Here is a 21,974-nt window from a genome sequence, read left to right as displayed (position 1 = left end):
CGTTCTATCTTAGGACATGACCATATGCAGTGAGTGTAATCTCCCACCTCTATCTTACACTTAAGGCAGAGGGGAGACAGGCTAGCATTCATTTTATGACGAAGGCTGGGTGATATTTGCTAGCCTAGGTAAACCCAGCCACCACGTGACCTGCTCTCTCAGTTCCCAGTCACTAGTGACTGAGAACAGGTCTGAGAGCAGGTCACGTGGGGGATGGGTTTACCCAGGCTAGATATTTGCAATCTATGTATAATTCTTAGCTGCATCGACCACAGTCTGCTGCACACAGAAATAATTTTAGCATGTTTAATATGAACATCCAACATTGTAACAGAATATATGGCAAAATATGTAAGGCTTTAGTCTTACCTTGGTTGTGGTAGCTTGGCTGAGTTTAGAGCGCAGACGGTCACACAGACGGTTACACTCCGCCTGAGCAGATGTCAACCTCCTCACTTCAGCCTTGGACTTTGATAGCTGTACACGAAGTTGTCCCACCTGACACAAATAAAAAGGAAACATTAATACTTAAAATGTGGGGTTTCTTAACTAAAAGGAAAAGTAGAATAGGCCAAGCCAATGGCCATTATTTCATTACCTGGTTAGAGAGATCTGCATTATCACGTGTTAGTGTATTCACTTTATGCTCCAGAAGGGCATGGTCACTGCGGAGGCCGGTCTTTATATTTGCCAGCTCTTGGATGCGCTCTTTCAACCTAAAAGACACAGATGAGGAGTGTTTCTCAAACTGTGGGTCAGGCAATTTATACATGAATAAATACAGCTTAATCAGACGTCCTGTAGCTTTTCCTGTCCGAGGGGGGGGGGGGGGGGGGGTTTCACACCACAAGCACCACCATGTAATTTGGCGCTTACCTGTTGTTCTCCATCTGTAACTTCTCTATTTCTTCACCATGAACCTGCTCCTGTTCATCCCTGAATTCCTTCAACTTTTTATTCTTGTCCTTCAGCTGACCCACATCGTGCTCTAACTGGCCAATCTCGGATTCTGTAAGATAGTAACAGTTTGAGAAAACTCATTCAATTTATGAAATATTACATATAAAAAAAAGTACAAGAGGGTTTACCAATTTCTGTTATGAACATCATCATTACTTTAACCAACCACAAACTAAAAGGATAAGTGTGCTTTTTCATGCTATAATACCTTTCTCTATGACTGCCATGTTGTTTTCATCCAACTCCTTTAACAGCCCATCCCTGTACTTGTTCTGCTGAACCTGCATATTCACCATCCTCATCTGAGGCGACTCTTGCAGAGATGTGCTACAGGATTAAAGGCAAATTAAGTATTAGGCTACATTTTAATGCAAAATATTGCTCCAACAATTAGACAAGCAAGGTGTCAGACCAAAGTGTCCGATTAATGCAAGTCCAGAATGATACCTACCATGGGCGTGGGGGAGTAGCCACGGGAGACAGGTCCACAAACTTCACTTTAGCTGCGCGGCGGCGAGGGGTCAACTCTGGTGGAGGGAAAAGACGAGTTTAACAACTTGCACCGACATATTAACGTTACGTTTGGCTGTACAGTACAAAGCCTGCTTACAACAGTATTTGGGCATTTGTGTGTGGTCTTGGTTGTTGCACATAAGTTACATAACTTTACTCCCTGAGCTTAAAAAAAACCCAATAACAAACAAACGGCGCAAATTATGCTCGAGCGAAATCGATGGGCTGACTGCGCCGAGGGGGTCGCTGCAGCTGGGCGTCCGATCGCGCAGCTCTAGGGGGCGTGGAGTAGAGCTGGGCTCGGGCTGAATTTTCCTTACCGAACCCGACCGAGCCCGTCACATTATTAGCCGAGCCCGGCCCGAACCCCCTCCCTGATTTTTTTTTCCCTCGGAGCGCATAATTCAATGAGTCTGTCCAGCCTATAAACAGCCCTATATAATCCCAAACCAAAATCAGTCCTCGTAATTCAAAGCAGTCAATGATTAATACGTAATGTACAAAGCAAAGCACCAAACAGCCTAATTCGTGCGTGCCGTGCACTGCCCACACACAATCCCACATCGCTGAAAGAAGTACTGCACGGTGTCGACACGCAGCTGACTCCGGGCAGAGCAGCAGAGTGCATGTCTGGGCGTGTTTCAATCGATGCCTTCAAGTGCTTTCATTAACGTAGTAAATTAGCTCAGGAGCTGATGATAGATATATTTGAAGGCAAAAACAAGTGACTCATTACGTGACCGAGCCCGGCCCGAGCCCGAACGCGACTTCAATGTTTCTGTCCGAACCCGGGTTCCGAGTCCGACGGGCCGGGTAGCCCTGCTCTAGCGTGGAGCTCCTCGAAAATGTCACTCTGCGCCGTCTAGCGCCTTCAACTCTTTGTTGCGAGTAATCATTTAACGTGCTTGTCCCTCATCTAGCAAAGCCTTCTGCAGGCTCACTGGAATGAGTTTTGAAATGGAGGGACAATAAAATGTTCCCCCACCCACATGATTGCAAGTTCTTGGTAAACGACGCAAGGCTCCGAGTCATGGCTGCGCAAAACGATGCCGGACCTGTGTCAACGTTACGTTATTTAGCCAACAGTAGCTAGCAGCGCATGAAACATTCAAACTCGACATAAATTAACGACATGGACAGCCCACACAGCTGCTACATCATTAAAAATTGCATTTGTTAGTTAAAAACGTTACTTGCAACCGTGGACTTCACCATTTAATCTACGATTAACCACATCCAGGTTCAAGACAACGTTGCTAAGCTAACGCTAGCTAACTGCCGCCAGCTAACCGGTGTTAACTAGCTGTTGTTAGTTGTTGCTAGTTTGTTGAAAATGGCTCACCTGCCCACCAGCTCGCTATCCTCTGCATGGAGGGGGATCTTTTTCTGCCGACATCATCCATCTTCGAACCGTCCAGAGAGCACTGCTTCACAAGTAGAGTACTGCTGTATGTAAGCCACTGCTGCAAGTAGAGTACTGCACTGTCTGACTGCCACTGCTGCAAGTAGGCACTGACTGGGCTTTAAATAGAGCGGAGTTTTGAACCAAGCCGCCTTGTTGGCCATTGGTTGTGTTCATGTGACGTCACGTGAAGGGGCGAGCATGCGCAGATCACGCCTGGGGGCCTGCTGTGTCTAGTTAGTAGATTATCATTGTTTTTAGGCTGGTGATCGAGTGAAGCAAGTGTACCATGATATTTACATCGTCTGAGAAGGGCTGTTACACTCTCTCACACCACACCCCCTATTTCTCACTCCAAATTTCTCTTTTGGGTTCCAAGCTGAAAAGGTTTGACCCCATTTATGCTGGAAACATGCTACAACGCCAGCCTACGGTTTTATACAATAGAACACCTTTATTGTCATTTGTACAACGGAATTCAGTGTGCAGTACCAAGCTACATAGGAATACAAAGATATATGGCAAAAAAGATATCCCACATATACCATATCATGTCATACCTGTTGAATAAAGATAATAGAATAAAATAAGCATTAAAAATGGGCAGCATTCATATTGTGTGTGCAATGTCATACAGTCTACTAGTCAGTAAACAGTTCTATAGCAGCAGGGTCTCGTGTGCAAATGTCAGTGCAGTGCAGGTCGGGGACAGCACAGGTCTGACATCTACTGGCAGACTGGTTCAGGAGGCACATCACTCTTGGATAAAAACTGCTCCTTTAGTTTGGCAGTACGGGCACTAATGCATCGGTACCACCATCCAGAGGGCATGAGAGTGAGGAGCTGTAACCTGGTGTAACTTGGACAAGTGTCCAGGTTACACCAGGTTTTAGTCAACTATTTTTAGTTTGTGTCTTAGCTCTTAGTTTTAGTTTCTCGCTAATAATCGTCAAGTACAGGTGACACCTCATAAAACAGACCCACAGACAGAGCCAACTGACACAAAGACAAAACTATATGGTTTATTTAAAACTGCTACTAGTCACAAAGCAAAGTGAAAATATCATACACTTGTAGTGGCCCTACTACTGATTGTGTCAGCACTCTTTGGTTTTCTACTGGAATATTGAAACACTGTGGTCCTGTTTGTGTGTTTGAAGGCATCATGGCACAGATTTGCAGCGGGGGTGGCTGGATGCTAAATTGTACCGTCTCCTACTTCTCCATCACCTCCCCACATGTCCAAATTCATGCATGGGATATACACACAATTTGGCAACAAACAAAAAAGGCATAGAGGCATTTGTTGACAATGCTTGTGTAAGTCAATGAGTCTGCATTTTATTTTATTTTATTAGAAAAACAATCCTAAAAGACCCATCTTAGAGTCAATTGTGAAACAGACGCTGTAGGAAAGGTTTTTGGAATGTGCTGCATATTTAGCAGAAAAATGTATTTTAGCTCCATTGACCTGCACTGCACTGACTTACACAGCTCAACAACAAAGACCGTGAGAAGGGGACTGAGAAGACTGGGACTGACTGGATAATCAGAGTGAGAAGGGGACTGAGAAGACTGGGACTGACTGGATAATCAGAGTGAGAAGGGGACTGAGAAGACTGGGACTGACTGGATAATCAGAGTGAGAAGGGGACTGAGAAGACAGGGACTGACTTGATAATCAGAGTGAGAAGGGGACTGAGAAGACTGGGACTGACTGGATAATCAGAGTGAGAAGGGGACTGAGAAGATTGGGACTGACTGGATAATCACTCACACATGCTGCTTCAAAGCCTGAAACGTCCATTTAAGACCAAGTTGACATGAACATTCAGGGACATTTTTATGAGCAAGGCCCACACTCAGATCAATCTCAAATCCACTCACTGATGAGACATCGGATTGTTTTATAACCACGTTATCTTCAACACAATCCTTTTTTGAAAAAAGAGAATCAAAACGGAAACCTTCTCGAAAAGTTTAGAAACTGACTTTACGTTTTTTCTGGAGGTGTCCTTGTGGTTCAGCTGGCTGGTGTCTGGCTCCATTTGAATTTGTACAAGCTCACAATGTACGGCATCTCTTCCTGCTCTCTTTCCTGAATCATTTCCTGGAGGCGGATACAGCCGACTGTCCATTGAAAATAATTTATATAATAAAAAATAAAAAATATATATATTAAAAAAAATCTATCTGTAGTCTTGTGGCATTTTATGAGAGGCAGGCACTATAAAAGGCAACGGAGATGACACAACACAGGACTCAAACCACTGAGCTCATTCAAACAGGCTGAGAAGATCATGTGGGCAGAGAGCTTCCGGGGCAGCGATCCTCCTCAGGTCTGGTTGCTTCAGGAGGTTTCGAGGATGTTTGAACCGTGTTTGGTGGGTTAGCAGCAGCGGAGGCGTCAGGTGAGCTCCGTCTGCTTGGTCTGTGGGAGCAGAAGAGCCACCAGCCCTCCCATCAGCAGCAGAGCGGACACCAGCAGCACGGGCACGGCACAGTTAGTGTCCACCAGCTCCCCGAAAACCAGGTTACCCATGATCGCCCCCACTCGGCCCACTCCTGTGAAGAAGCCCAGGGCAGAGGAGCTGGCGGAAACAAAAGAAAGCAAAAAGGTGAAAACACAGCTCATTCATCATTACTCATCGCCTCACACCTTTTGCAAAACTTTAAACAGTCCTGCAAATTGTTGAGACGTTTTGAAATTGTACGACTTTCATTTAGAGTTACAGTATAGCCCATTCCCTTCAGTCTAGTTTACATTTCCTCCAATCATTTCGCAATGCCGTATGTAATTATTATTATTTTTGACATTTACTTGCCACTTTACGAGACAAATTATGTAAAATATAAGAAATATGATCTTGCATTACCCGTTGTTTTTAAAATACCTTTTTGTCTGTGTGCCAAACCTAATTCGAAATTGAATGCCGTCTCTTTTTTCATACTGTACAAAAATGAATGGCAGCTAATGGCTTCTTCTGATGGGAGGAAATCAAGCCATGATACCTCAAACTATGCTGCCTGTGTGCAGACACCAGCATGTGTGACACCAGCATGTGTGGAAGGTTAAAGGGATAGTTCAGTTTGTTTGAAGTTGGGTCCTATGAGGTACTCTCATACAGTCAGTGCACTGGGTAAAGCACTCTGGATGCATCGTGCACCGAGATAGGAGAACTGCACTCCAGCTGTGGCAGGCACAGAGAGCTGTCTGCTGAGTGTGAAGGCGGCCATGAGCAAAAACGTAAAAAACAACAGAAAAAATACATTAAATGCTTCCATACTGCTCACCTGGCATAATCCAAGTCTCCACAAGCCCTGAGATGCCAAGTTGACTTGAAAAGATGTCATGTACACCCTGTTTTTAGCTGAAATCGTCACTGGAGCTAGCAGCTGAAATTACAACAACTAGGGTACAACCTTGCTATAGTGAAGATTTTAGCTAAAAACAGGGTGTAAATTACATATTTTCAAGTCAACTTAGCATCTCAGGGCTTGTGGAGACTTGCATTATGCCAGGTGAGCAGTATGGAAGCACTTTATGTATTCTTTCTGTTGTTTTTTACGTTTTTGCTCATGGCCCCCTTCACACTCAGCAGACAGCTCTCTGTGCCTGTTGCAGCTGGAGTGCAGTTCTCCTATGTCGGTGCACAATGCGTCCAGAGTGCTTTACCCAGTGCACTGACTGTATGAGAGTACCTCATAGGACCCAACTTCAAACAAACTGAACTATCCCTTTAAGAGACAGTTGGTTTCTCAGCCGACAGACAGACAGACAGGCCCAGCTGGCCTTGTGGGATCATGTGAAAATGTTCCCTCCAAAAAGAAAAGTATGGTTATGAGTTATGGCATTGCCTAACCAACAGTGAGACGGGCATATTGGAAAAACAGGAAGATGATTTGGGGTTCTTCAACGCGAGACCGATGTGATGTTGCTGTGACCTTCCAGTTGCTGGGATAAGGGGGCGTACATTTCGCAATGTTTTGACGCATTGATAAAACTATAAAGACAACAGTTTGGGTTGAGGCGTTGTTGAGCTGGCATACTTCTATCTCTCTCCAAATGCCTTCACTCTGTCACTTTACTCCTGCGACCAAATGAAAGATCCATTGAGAACCTTTGAATCCTGTGACTGACTGACATCTATTTTGTGAGTCTGCTGATTTTCTTCATGAAGAGATACATTATATATTGCCTTATTCAGAAGTGATTCTACAACTGCAAGAGGGTTAGAATTGTACATGGCATGTTTTGCCCTGTACGACCAATGGTATGGTGAGAGAAAACTACTGTCACTACTAGATTTGAGTGCCTAAAGAACAATTTTACCACGACACATGAAGAATGGAAAGTAGAGGGGAAACTAAAATACTATTGGGACAAACTTAAAAAAACAAAAATACCGGTATTATCCTTTAATTAAAGCCCAATAAAAAGTATGTAGATGACAAATTAGCTTCACCCAAAGCCTTTGAGAAAAACTAAATATTCAATTGTTTCTCACTGAAAAAAACACCAAAGTGTTCTCAGCTACCTTTCTGAACTTTAGTAAGTTTTTTTCTAACCAGTTCAGAATCCAGTGTGAATCTGTAGTCTATCTGGCAGTGTGTTGCTGTGTTAAGACGAGGTACCGGAGGTGTGTCGGGTAAAGCTCTGGTCCCAGGACGTCCAGCGCGTTCCAGGAGATCACAGACACTCCGCTGAAGATGCAGGACATCAACAGGCTCTGAGCTTTGGTCTGCACCACATAGATGAAGAACACACTCACACTGGAGACCACCAGGCTGCAGGCTGCACAATACAACAGATACAGTTTTCAGATCAGATCAGACATCAAATTCAAGGGATTTCTCAGAGATGTTCAAGGTGTAAAATTAGCTGCACGAGCATGTCATTCCATCTAATATTAGATACCAAAGTCACAACCGAACCACGTTTTGAGATGATCTTACTTCCTGTGATGTATTTCCTGTTGAAACAGGATGTTGGGGTGGGGCATATACCAGTAAACCAGTAGGATATATCATATTAGTCAGAAGGAGAATAGTAGTACTTGATAGGAGTGTTGGGATTGTTCAAAAGTCTGATTTAATTTAATTTACTTATTTTAACCTTTATACAGGGGGAGTCTTTTTCAGTATTTCAATATATATATATATATATATATATATATATGAAAAATTAAAGGAACCACCTTTACAGCTTCATCAGGTTCACAACCTGATGAAGCTGTACGCGAAACGCGTTGTTCACAAATAAACATCAGTAAGTCATTTTCAGTGTTGCGGTGGTTCCTTTAATTTTTCATTTCATGTTTATCCTGCAACCGACCAGCACCTGATTTTTCTACTGGCTGTGCACATGGGAATCCTCTCTTCACCATATATATATATATATGTATATACTGTATATAAAAATAAATAAATTGTCAAATTGCTGTATTAGTAGTAGTTCAAATCTGTAAAAAGAAAGAAAGAAAAGAAAACAAACACATTTCAGTGTGACCTGAAGCCTGAGGAGATGAATGGACTTCTGGCCTTATGTCGCAGACTCCTCCACTCCATCACAACACATGTCTCCAATGACACTACAGCCAGACTCACAGAGCAGTGCCTTTCCTCCAGTGCTGTCCATCATCAGAATGCTGAAGATGTTGCCTGGCAGGTTTGAGGCAGCGACAACGAAGTCCTCCATATAAACTGCCAGTTGAAGAACAGACACATGCAGGGCAGTAAGCAGAGCATCAGGAAACACAATGTGCTCTCTCTCTCTCTCTCTCACACACACGCACGCGCACACACACACACACACACACACACACACACACACACACACACACACACACACACACACACACACACACACAGAGAAAGATCTCTCTCTCTGGGTGTTACACACACAGATAAAGATCAACATGCAGAGGAAACTGAGTTGCACTTTCTAACCTCCTGCTAACCTGTACCAGGACATCAGAGACAACAATGTGCAAACGCAGCGGCAAGGTTATTGAGCTGTTGTGACAAGAAAAGGACAAATGAGACACAACCACCCCAAAGCTCAGGGTCCACCCTCTGCACACCCTGTATATAGGCAGGCTGTACATACCTCTTCACATATTGTACATAGACCCACATGCAATACCAGAGATAATATACATCCTAGTAAGCCTGAGAACCTAATAAAGATACGAATTAAAAATGATATGGACTTTTACAAAGTAATTGGTAATTTCATTATATTATGTGTGTACATTATAGGCCTATTAGTGTGGCTATTGCTGCCAGATTTGGCACAGAAATAGCTTAATATATGTATAAGACATCTGGATATTGGGGCATTGCAGACTGGAATTTCTATGACGAGGGCATTGTTGGCGGAGGAATAAATACAGAAATCATATATTTTCTCAGCTTTTTGTCATTTTTTTAATCAGCTTTGTTTAATAGAACTGTTGTATAAAAGCAATATCACACTCGAGGTCGTGCTGTTGTTGTCTAATATTGGCACTGCTGTGATTATCTTCGGCACGAGGCCACCGAATCACAGCAGTGCCAATATTAGCCAACAACCGCACTCCCTCTCATGTGATATTGCTTAAATGAATGAAACGACCAATTACAGTAAGCGCACGCTTTGGGACATATATAATGCCATGGGGATATTCACTGCGTAACTGCGCGGCAGTCCTTTGGTGTGTTTCAAATGGAATATCGTTCCATCAGTACCAATTTTCGTTAGTTTCTAATGGTTTATCTGAACTGTTCATCTGCCAGTTCGCCCCCTCTCTCCCCCTCTCGCCCTCTCTCTTTCTCTCTCTCTCACTCTGTCCCTCTGCTTGCCCACTCAGCGAGAAAGAAGCTGCTGTCACAGACGTGACGCTGTGGCTTTTAAGGGGGATGGACATGATCTCACACCTGTGAAGACTGTTTTGGGCATAAACACGCCTATATGGAGGTTTGCACGAGATGCCGCCAAGCGCAGCGGGCCGACACGCCCACAATTAGGGCTTTGCGCGATGCTATTCCGCCGCAAAACGGCTGCTAGCGCAAAATTACCGCCTTTGCGATGATGGAGCCCTTTATATAGAGTTTGGAATCTAGTGGTCAAAATGACCACTTACACTCGTTATTGTAGTAGTTCATTCATTTTGACACATCACTATAATGACCAGAAACAAACAGCAGCTACGTGCCGTCTTCATCTGTACTGCCATGAGAGAGACATGGGAGCAGTGTGGAGTAGCGGTTGCTGGGACCTCGCACGCACGCACGCACGCACGCACGCACGCACGCACACACACACACACACACACACACACACACACACACACACACACACAAACACACACACACACACACACACACACACACGTGCCTCAGCAGGATTTATGACATCACTGAAGATGTCACAATGTCTATGACATCACTGATGATGTCATAAATCAGTGATGATGTCACCTAAACAGTGACATCATCAGTGATTTATGACATCACTGATGACATCATATACATTGTGACATCATCAGTGATGTCATAAATCCTTCCCATCAGAGGCTATAAAGTAGGAGCGGCAAGCTGGTGCCAGCTCCAGAAGGACAAAACTCACCCAGACTCCAAATATTTGAGTAAATCACAGGTACTGTAGAAGGTATAAGGTATTCATCCAGGTTAGTTGAACAAGATGAACAAACAAGACGAAGGGTCAGATGAGCCGCATCTGGAGGGATCAGTGTGTGACGTGGTGATCAGAGTGGATGATGTGGAATTCAACACCAACAAGGCCGTCCTCTGCACCTGCAGCCAATACTTCCACGCTCTCTTCACCCATGGCTGGACGTCCCAGGACAACATCTACGACATGGCCGGCCCCGTGTCAGCAGACATGATGCGTCTCCTCATAGAGTACGCCTACAACCGCTCTGTCCCGGTGACCGAGGACAATGTGGAGGAGCTGTTGATAGCAGCAGACTACCTCGGCATCATGCGGGTCGTCCGCTCCTGCTGTGAGTTCCTGGAGGTGCGGCTCTGCCCGGAGAACTGCATCGGCATCTTTAAGTTTGGAGACTTCTACTACTGCCCGGACCTGAGGAGCAAGGCCTTTCTCTTCATCCTGGAGCACTTTGAGCAGATTGCCACAGCCTCTGAAGAGTTCCTCAAACTCTCTCTGGAGCAGCTGACGGACATCCTGGCACGAGACGATCTGAACGTGAGACAGGAGAGCACGGTGTTCCGGGCCGTGCTCCGCTGGATCGCCCACTCGCCCGAGGAGCGTGAAGGTCACATGTCTGTGCTGCTGCCTAAGATCCGCCTGGGCTTGATGACCACCGACTGCTTCATCAACCAGGTGAAGAACAACAGTCTGGTTAAAGACAACGCCGAGTGTGAGGTGATCATCCTCGATGCAGAGAGGGCCATGGATGATGTCACCACCAACAGACCCTCCAACTCTCTGACTCGCCCGCGCCTGCCTCATGCCATCCTGTTGGTCATGGGAGGCGGGAGTGACGGCGATGTAACCAAGAGCATTGAGGTATACGATCCCCGTGCCGAGCTCTGGGTCAACGTACCAAACGTTGAACTTGAGTCTCCCCGGGCTTACCACGGTGCCGCTTTCCTAAATGGCGTTGTCTACTGTGTTGGCGGCTACAACAGCAATTTTGACTGGCTCAGCAGCGTGCAGAAGTTTGACCTCTGTACCCGTACTTGGCACGATGTGGCACCCATGCATAATTCTCGTGTCGCTGTCAGCGTGGCAGTACTGAATGGCAGCATCTATGCCATGGGAGGCTGCAACAGAAACGTCTGTCTCAACAGTGCCGAGTGCTATGATCCTCAGACTGACAAGTGGACTCTGCTCCCACCCATGAATGAGCGGAGGACCAGCGCCAGCGCCACAGTACTCAACGGCAAGGTGTACATCTGTGGTGGTCACGATGGGAAGAGGCACCTGAACACAGCTGAGTGCTACAACCCAGACACCAACCAGTGGATGAAGATCGCCCACATGAGTAGCAGGCGCTGCGGCTTGGGCGTCATCGCTTACAGACAGCGCGTCTACGCAGTGGGCGGCTTGGACTACACCGACCGCCTGTGCAGCGCCGAGGCCTACGAGCCGCTAACCAACATGTGGAGCGCCGTGCCCGACATGCTGAATCCGCAAAGCAACTTTTGCATTGAGGTGGTGGACGACCAGCTGTTCGTGTGTGGAGGCTCCAACGGCCCCGACAAACCCTCCAATAAGGTGGAGCGCTATGACGAGAGCACCAACGAGTGGCACGAGGCCTGCAGTATGAGGACAGCACACGACGGGCTCAGATGCTGTGTGGCACATGGACTGTCCAACATGGCCGAGTACGCCGCGCCTCGCCACGCCCTGCCCCCCGGGGAGCCTGCTGGCATGTCAGGGAGATCCATCTAGTTTAGTTTATATGTTTGACAATTCAATTTGAAAGGACAATTCCATGGCTGCAACACCAACGTAGCTGCACAATTAAAAGAACATCAGGTAATACAAAAACGTCACAGGACTTATTTCCATTGTGCTCCTTGTTGTAGTGAGATGTTGTGGAGGTGCATTCGTACGTGTGTGTGTGTGTGTGTGTGTGTGTTTGCGTGTGTGTGTGCGTGCGTGCGTGCGTGTTGTTGACCCGGCTGCACTGTGTCACTCCTCTAGCAGCTGTGTCACTCCTCTAGCAGTGGTTCTCAACCTTTTTGAGCCACTAAAACCAAAAAAAGCGACCCCCCCCCCCCCCCGCTAGGGCTGTCACTTTTCATTCGAAATTCGAATGCAACTTCGAATGTGGGGGAAGGGGTTCGTTTTCGAAATGTAATTTGAATGTTCGATTTTTTTTTTTTTTTTTTTATGAACCAAAATTAACCAACTGCTGCTTGCTGGTAATGTTAATCCCATGTCAGAAAAAGTCTCCAGATTTGTCGCGTTAGTCTCTTCTGAGAAAGATTGTCTCCAGGGTCTGAAAAGTTGTCTCGAGTTGGATGCAGCCAAGTTTGTGAGGCAGTGTTGTGACTGTGAGCGTCCAAGCTAACACGTCGGGCTGACGCCCGGTGGCCTGCAGTGGGTTGCACCAGCTGTGCGTAAATTGAAACGTAAGCTACCGTAAATTCCGGACTATAAGCCGCGGCTTTTTTCCCGTTTTTTGGCCTTTTTTGCCCCCTGCGGCTTATATAACGGTGCGGCTTTTCTATGGATTTTTCCAGCAAACGGCCACTCGGGAACCTCCAAAATCTATGGATGTTGGTATGAGGCAGAACGAGAGCAAGACAGACATTATGAGAGCGAGACCCTGATTGGATGATGTTGCAAAAAATGTGCCTCGCGACCTGATTGGAGCACTGTGCCACTACTCTCTCTCAGCCACTACGGTAAAACACCCTCCCTCCCTCCTCCCTCGCTCCGGGGGGAAAAAGGCAGCGATTGAGCCTGTAAGACAGTCTGAATGAAATTGAATGTAACATTCCCAATTCTATGTATTACATTCTAAAAAACTAACAGCAACATTTTGGAAGGCTAAGCCACACAACTAGCTCGTTGTAATCTAACATCATGCTTCAAAAGATGGAGAACTGGCTGTGTTACGACGATGGCGGCGATTGAGCCTGAAAGCCATGTCTGAGACAGTAGCGAGACAGGAACAACAACAGCAGCAGCAGCAAAGGATCATGCACAAACCCGAGACGAAAGGGACTGTCCGTCAGGGCGCGGACGACTGTGTGTCAGCAACTCCCTCCCGACTACCAGGAGAAAATTACAAACTTCGGCGAATTCACACAAAGAAAGATCAAGGAATATTCCATCGGACCGGAGCAGATCATAAATATGGATGAAGTGCCTTTGACGTTCGACCTGCCTCTCACTAGGACTGTTAACAAGAAAGGTGAATCGTCCATCACGTTGAGAACCACAGGTCACGAGAGAACGAATTTCACTTGTGTTCTTGGCTGCACAGCAGCTCCCGCCGATGGTGATTTTTAAGCATCTCACAATGTGTGATTTTGTCTGGGGATTAGTGACCTGACTTTTGTTTTGTTGAAATGTTAATAAATGGGAGCTTCCCCAAACAGCCATCTCTTTCCCGACAATCCCCTCTGTGCACGAAGCCTTACATATGGTAATTAAACATCAAAACACCCGCGGCTTATAGACCGGTGCGGCTTATAGAAGAAAAAAATAGTCACCTTTGAAGGTGCGGCTTATAGACCGGTGCGCCTTATAGTCCGGAATTTACGGTAGTTTGAACGTAAAGTCTCACTAAGTCCGAGTTTACGCACTACTAAAAATATTTGGGTTGCACCAAGTGAAATAGTTACAACGTAGGCATAAGTTAGAACTTAAAATTTACACCTACGTCTTACTAGGTGTAAAGTCCTCCGTAAAATAGCAGTTGGCACGGATTGCAACTTGGCACCGTGGCGCATCGTTGTTTTGCGTCCGCAACGCGCTCTCCGTGATAAATTACACCCTTTGATATTTATGACTCACGCTTTTGTTTCCCACAAGCTGCAGCACTGCATACAAATTAAAATAACCGCAACAATTTAGTGAGGCAGGATGGTGGTATAGCCTACAATACTGATGAAGAGCTCACAGATAAACGTTAACAGTAATATGAACCTAAACGAATGTTACTCAATAACGTTCTCATTTGATTAGTGTTGATGAAATATGAAAGCACTAATTTGCAGTGGGCAACATGTCCTGTTTTCACTCCACTTAAACAACCGTAAATAAACACCGTTTCCACCGTGCTTTTCACTGATTGGTCACAGATACACGTCATTGTCTGCGACACTATTTTGGTTAGTATGGACTTTAGGGTCTACTAGTTAAGATGTACCTTACGTCTCCGTGGTGCAACCAAACAAAGACACAACTTTAGTGTCAAACTAACTAGTTTGAACGTAGCAGTTAGTGTGGACTTTACACCCTAACTTAAGACAGAACTTACGTTCAGCTGGTACAACAGGCTGCTGGACTGAAAAAAAGAAAAAAAAAAACGTTTTTTTTTTTTTTTTTTTAATTAACCAAAAAACTTCGAATATATTCGAACGAATTTCGGGCAATTAAAGTTCGTTCGAATTTTATTTTGGGAAAAAGTGACAGCCCTACCCCCCGCCTGCCGCCACTGCCAAAACCAACCCAACTTTATTGCAGTAATTAGCTAGCTAGCTAGCAATCACCTGTCACTGTGCCACAGTCTGCACTGGAGGAGATGACTTCCCAGCAGTGTGCACACATTCACACAGTTTTCACTCACTGAAATCTGTTTCATACAGTTCATTTATATGTAGTTTATATACCTTTATACAAAAAGGATGGCTTTACCGATAATCAACCCACTTTGTATCAATAATAATCTTGGTAATATAAGCACATGGGCAGTGTTTACCTCCCCTTTCTGTTTTGCTCACGGAGATCTCCCATTTCCTCCTCTGGCAAGCCCCTCCGTTGTGATGCATTTGACGTCACAACGGAGCTGCAGAAGTTCTGCTTGAGAGGCAGAATCTGCTCCGAGGGCGGCTGTTATTGTTTCTTTTCATCCGGGGTCTATTTAGCTGTTGCACACACATTCCGAATGCCCCGCCCACGAGGTCTGTGGTTGGTCAATTCATATGTCTGTCACGTATGCTTTTTTTCTTGTCTTGGGGGGCAGGCGTTAACCACTTTTGAGAGTTGTGCTCCAGACGTAGATATCTATGGAGGTATTCTGCCCTACAAAGGAGAAAGGCAGTAACTCATTTTTTTGTCAAAAATGAGTTATTATCATTTTTGTGACATTAAAGACATCCTTTGTCATGTGGAAAAATATCTTGTCTCAAATGTGTTGTGTTTTGGAGAAAATAGGGGGTCGTATTTGCAGTAACTCAAAAAAGCCCTAGTGAAACCAAGGCCAATCACTGTAACTCAAGTTACTGTACTCCTCTTTTGTTTAGCTGTGCTGAAATTGAGTTACTGTCCCGTGCCCTTTGTTTTGCATCACTCTAGTTTTCGCGCCTCAAAGTTACTGTGATTGTCATTGGTGGCAAAGGTGACAAAAATTTCAAATGTTACTCATTTGAAATGTATTTGTCTTTTACTCATATCATATCAATCAATCGTATCAATGTCACTTATCTGAATTTAACTGTTTAACTATATTGAAGCATTAAAATTAAGCAATCAGTGTGATATTATTTTATTAGAATATAATTATTAGTTGCTTCAAATGTTCAGAAATATCCAAAAACAATTGAAATAATTTGATTAAAAAAGATACTTGGAATATCACAAACATACTTGCATACAAATATGATAACAAATAATATTAATGTAATGAATAAAAGTAAAAAGTGCAATTTCATCTTATATCATCATCAGACTAAGGATGTTATTATATTTGTCATTATACTGCTTTTTAAAACTAAAAAGATGAGATAAAATTTGACTTACTCCCCTTCACTTTGGTATAACCCCATGCTTTTTCGTAAGGCATGCAAAGGAGGAATACAGTAACTCCCAAATGAAGGTCAAAGGTCAAGAGTTAGCTAAATATTTTTATATCGATAAATAACTTGACTAAAAAAACAAAGAATTGCCACATATTTAATGATCTGCCTGCAACTATTTTGTCTGGACGACAAGACAACTTTAAAGTCATTTTTCTCAGCTCTGCACTCTAGTGAGTTACTGGCTTTCTCCTTTGTAGGGCAGTATAGAAAGAGAAGGTAAACACTGCCCATGTGCTTAAGTTATATTACCGAGATTATGATACAAAGTGGGTTGATTATTGGTAATCATCATGGGGGATTTTTGTTTTGCCAATGATCCCTGTGACCCCCCAAAATAATCTTGGGACCACCCTGGGGGTCCCAAATCCCAGGTTGAGAACCACTGCTCTAGTGCATATGACCCTCCAGAGGAATATATATATATAGTCAACTTCTGTTGTAACATTTCAGTCTGCATTCTAGAAGATTTTTCAATCATCTTGATGAAATCAGGCCAAGAAATTACTGTTCAACACTGAATAAGTGTCCAAATTCATGTCATTCTGGCCAATACTTCACTTCTGTTATAACATTTCAGTCAGGAATATGGAATATTTTTCAATAATCTTGATCGACATTGAGGAAAATAGAAGTAAAAATGTGTTGGTTTTGGATTTATTTAGCTTCAGGAGTGCATTTTTGTTCTTGTGTAACCCTCATAACAGGCTTTGAGAATCCCTAACCCTAACCCATAAGGACCATGTAAAATGTTCATGTAAATTAGGGCTGTCCCAAATTACTATTTTCTTCTCGATTAATAACGACTATCTTTCAGATTAGTCGATTAATCTAGCGATTTTTTTTTAATATGCTGTACCTCAAATTCAAAACGTTTATTGACAGATGAATGTTTAAACTGGAGTAATATGCAGTTAAGATAATCACTGGCAAATAAATGTTTTCATTAGTGTGGGGCAAGGAAAGTCATTGAAATGATTTAACTGACATTAATAAATAACGCAATTTGTACAATAATCAATAATACACACTGTTACTGCTCACTTTACTGACTGGATGTACCTCACTCCTACGTCACTACTATTATTACTATACTCTCTGTCCGGTATACTGTATAAGGAAATCGTATGTACTTCAGATATTTCGTTTCACTCTACTAAATGGTACTTGAGAATGACTGTTGGAGAAGGCACATATTTTGTGACACTTTACTGTTACATCGGCTACATAACTTCTATTTTCTTCTATTTGATTGCTTATGGTACTTTCCTATGCCTCTTATAATGTTTATTCATATTAATATTTTTCCATGCCTGACTGAGAGCAACTGTAGCATGACTAAATTTCCCCTCGGGGATCAATAAAGTTATTCTGATTCTGATTCTAATGTTATTTTATGGCTTAAAGGGATAGTTCGGTTTGTTTGAAGTGGGGTCCTATCAGCTAGTTCCATACACTAACTGAAGTAGGTACAGTGGTCTGGACATTTTACTAAAAATAATGCATTTTACCATCATTTCAAGTAGAATGATACCACCCAAGCAAGAATATTTCAAGTGTTTCAAGTGATTTACTAAAATATTTGGACCATATAATGATAATACAATTATCTCAACCTTAAAAGGTTACATATAGGTGCCAAAAAGTCATAAATTCACATCAAAGAACAAAGAAAAACAATTATAATTCAAGTTTAAACAGTAAGTGTGCAGCTGCCGCATTTATTAAAAGAAAATATATATATATATATATATTAGGGGTGTCACGATACACTCAGTTCACGATACGATACGTATCACGATACTGGGTTCACGATAACGATACGATACGATACGATTTTAACAATATTTTTTTAAACTTGAATAATAACAATATATGACTGGAAAAGTAGTATTTTATTTGAAATGCAGATACAAAACATGCTGTTGTGGGAAATTGTTATTACAATAACAACTAGAAAAAACATGAGATTGGAGATAAGGCTTATCTTGAAATAGAATGAGTTACACCGTCACTTAGATTTACTTTGAACTAAAATGTTTATCAGTAGTATAAATTCTCATTATGCATCTTCAGTTTTTCTTCAAACTCAAACAACAAGACTTTTCTTAGTCTATTTTTTATGCATCTTCAGTTTTTCCTGTCAAGTAAACAGTTTTGCCAGAAACTCAATTGAATGGTTTCTCTCCTGTATAACTTCTCATGTGTCTCTTCAGAGACTTGTTCAACTGAACTACTTTCCACACATTGAACTTCAACAAACAAAGACGTTTCTTAGTCTATTTTTGAAAAAAAAAAAAAAGTTTTGATTTTTTTTTTTTTTTTTTTTTGCGATATGAGATTTCATCTCAACGATACATATCGTGACGTTTTACTATCGCGAAATTTCGTGGGACGATATATTGTGACACCCCTAATATATATATATATATGTATATTTTTTTTTCTTTTCTTTTTTACCACTCTTTTCAACTGAGCATGCAATTAAAATAAGGGTGCAATGCGTGCTTTTGCACCCCCGTAGAACCGGGCCTGATAGTCATGCTGTACATATCTACATACGGTACAGTAATCTTTAACTCATCTGTCTATATCCTACTTTTAAACTTTTGTTACCTATAACCTTATGTACAGATTTGTTTGCAAAATATAAATACATAGCTCTGTTTACACATCTCTGTATTAAAGCAGGCTAACATTAATAGCTGTGCTACATTTTTGTTTATAATTGTGTTATTATTATTATTATTATATTATATGTTAAGTTTTATATTATTATTGTGCATTTTTGTTTTGTTTCACACCTGCTTTGGCAATGTAAACATATGTTTTCCATGCCAATAAAGCCTTTTTGAATTGAATTGAATTGAATAAAGCTCTCTCTCTCTCTCTCTCTGTCTCTGTCTCTCTCTCTCTGTCTCTCTCTCTCTCTCTCGGTGTTTCGCTGAGTCAGTGTGAGGCGGGGTTAAAGCTGAAGTTCAACACAAAGATAAGGTGTCACTTCCACTTGCAGATAAAAAAAAGCCGTTTATGGAGGCAAACAATCTTGCAGCCCATACAAGCCTTCATCAGGGTCATGAAGTCCCATACAAGCCTTCATCAGGGTCATGAAGTCCCATACAAGCCTTCATCAGGGTCATGAAGTCCCATACAAGCCTTCATCAGGGTCATGCAGTGGCCTGGCAAGTCAAACTGCCTGCCTGGCTAATTATCCTATCTGTCTTTTGAATAACATAATCACTGTTTTACACCATAAAGGGAATGAAAAGCTAAATTCTCTTCAACTGTGTATATGTCATCCACATGTCCAAAAGACCCTGGGCACATTGCACTCTGCGCGTTTTCATTATGTTTCACTATTTTTTATAAAACTTGCTTTTACAGGATGGCTTTTATTTCTTAATTTGACTTGTTTCACCGTTTTGATATTGTTTGTTTAATGTTTGATGATCTTACGAGACCGCTTCAGCGTCCTGGCTGTGTGCAGGTCCTGAAGGGATGGCAGGTTGCACCCGATCACCTTCTCAGCACAGCGGATGATGCGCTGCAGTCTGTTGATGTCTTTGAGAGTGGCCGCAGCGTACCAGACGGTGATGGAGGAGGTGAGGATGGACTCAACGACGGCGGTGTAGAAGTGCACCATCGTTGCCTTTGGCACTTTGAATTTCTTCAGCTGCCACATGAAGTACATCCTCTGCTGTGCCTTCTTGGTGAGAGCTCTGATGTTCAGCTCCCATTTCAGGTCCTGGCTGGTGATGGTTCCCAGGAAGTGGAAGGACTGTTAACTGGGGAGTCACCCAAGGCGACTCGTCTCCGTCTGAGATGAGCCCGATGAGGGTGGTGTCATCCGCGAACTTCAGGAGCTTGACGGACTGCTGACTGGAGGTGCAGCTGTTGGTGTACAAGCCGAAGAAATATGGAGAGAGGACACCGTGCTGATAGACCCCAGCCTCATGTGCTGCTTCCTGTCAGTCAGGAGGTCTGTGGTCCATCTGCAAATGAAGTCGGGTACGCCCAGCTGGGAGAGCTTCTCCTGCAGCAGGGCCGGGAGGGGTACGGTGGCGCAGTCGGTAGCGCTGTCGCCTCACAGTCAGAGGGTCCTGAGTTCGATTCTCGCCTGGGACACTGTGGGCGCTGTGGTTGTGTTCCACCCCATATCTTCAGTGCCTACTGCCCAGGTGGGGTATCTCGTCGTAAGGGCCTTTCTCTCTGTGTGGAGTTTGCATGTTCTCCCCGTGCTCGCCCAGGGGGTTCCTCCGTGTATGGCCCCCCCACTAAAAACATGCAGAAGATCAGATCGTCATGGTCATCCGACCAGTGACGACAACATCCGAAGTTGGTCCCCGGGCGCTGTACGAGAAAGCGACCACTGCTCCTGGCCTGCCCCCCGGAGGAAAGGACATGCCTGGATGGGTTAAATGCAGAGGACACTTTTCACTGGCCACCGTCAGAGTGTGTTGTGGCCGCATGCATGTATTGTGGTGTTCGTGTGACAATAAAAGACGGGCTTGTCCGTTACGAGAGGGATGATCGTGGCGAAGGTCAAGCTAATGTCCACGAACAGGATGCTGGCGTAGGTTCCTGCAGTGTCCAGGTGTGTGAGGATGTAGAAGAACAGGATGCTGGCGTAGGTTCCTGCAGTGTCCAGGTGTGTGAGGATGTAGAAGAACAGGATGCTGGCGTAGGTTCCTGCAGTGTCCAGGTGTGTGAGGATGTAGAAGAACAGGATGCTGGCGTAGGTTCCTGCAGTGTCCAGGTGTGTGAGGCTGTAGAAGTGGAGGGCCATGTTTATGGCATCGTTCTGTTGGCTCTGTAGGTGAACTGCGGGGGGTCCAGGAGTGGGTCTGTGATGGATTTAAGGGAGGACAGGACAAGGCGCTCAAAGGACTTGATGACCACAGAGGTCAGAGGTCAGGGCGACGGTCTTTAAGTGCAGAGGGCCTTGTCTTTTTCAGGAGGGGGATTATGGTTGATGTTTTGAAGCAGGCTGGTACGTGCCAGGTCTCCAGTGAGGTGATTATTTAGGTCATGTATTGGGGTCCTAATTACCGGTATGTATTACTGCACTTTTATGCATTTTTCTCTCTCTTTTTCTCCCCTATTTTAATATTCCCCTAATATGTTTATTGCATGTGTGTTTCTTCTTGTCCTGTTGTTCTGTCCATTATAATATAGTCAGCTGCCTGGTGATTCAAAAGAAATTCTACTGCATTCTCAGAGCTTAAATCGGCAGCTGATGTCCAATTGTGTGATTGCTGACTGGCAGAAACCTGAAATGGTCATGACTGGTGTCATGACTGACACACACCTGCTCGGTTCACTGGGTAGCAGCTCTGGTTGCGTAGCAGAGATGGGAGGGACACGTTGGCACAGGGGGAGCTGCCCTGCTCCACTCTCTTAAACAGCTCTGGGAACCACATCCACAGCCCGTAGTAGCTACACACACACACACACACACACACACACACACACACACACACACACACACAATGAGATTTTAGTTTTTAATTAGAATTAACGCTACACTAGGCAAGACTATTCACGTTTCAAAAAAAGTGTCAACACCTGACCTAAATCACTCCGTCCAGATAAACCA

At 43.9% G+C, this 21,974-nt stretch overlaps 1 protein-coding gene across 1 annotated transcript in view; it reads right to left on the bottom strand.

Moving 5' to 3' along the window:
- Window positions 1-3,415: 3,415 nt before the first annotated feature.
- Window positions 3,416-21,974, bottom strand: part of sv2 (synaptic vesicle glycoprotein 2) — a 34,806-nt gene continuing 16,247 nt past the window's right edge. The window contains exons 10-13 of the mRNA XM_083663058.1: window positions 21,687-21,814; window positions 8,483-8,578; window positions 7,511-7,670; window positions 3,416-5,466 (exon numbers count right to left, since the gene is read on the bottom strand). Of these exons, the coding sequence (XP_083519184.1) occupies window positions 5,283-5,466; window positions 7,511-7,670; window positions 8,483-8,578; window positions 21,687-21,814 (568 nt within the window). The 3' untranslated portion in view covers window positions 3,416-5,282. The remainder of the gene's footprint in view (window positions 5,467-7,510; window positions 7,671-8,482; window positions 8,579-21,686; window positions 21,815-21,974) is intronic.

The sequence above is a fragment of the Poromitra crassiceps genome (genome assembly GCF_964638095.1).
Source record: "Poromitra crassiceps genome assembly, chromosome: 30".
NCBI classification, from domain to species: domain Eukaryota; kingdom Metazoa; phylum Chordata; class Actinopteri; order Beryciformes; family Melamphaidae; genus Poromitra; species Poromitra crassiceps.
The sequence above is the reverse complement of the archived record's forward strand: the minus strand, read 5'-3'. Positions and strand labels throughout refer to the sequence as shown.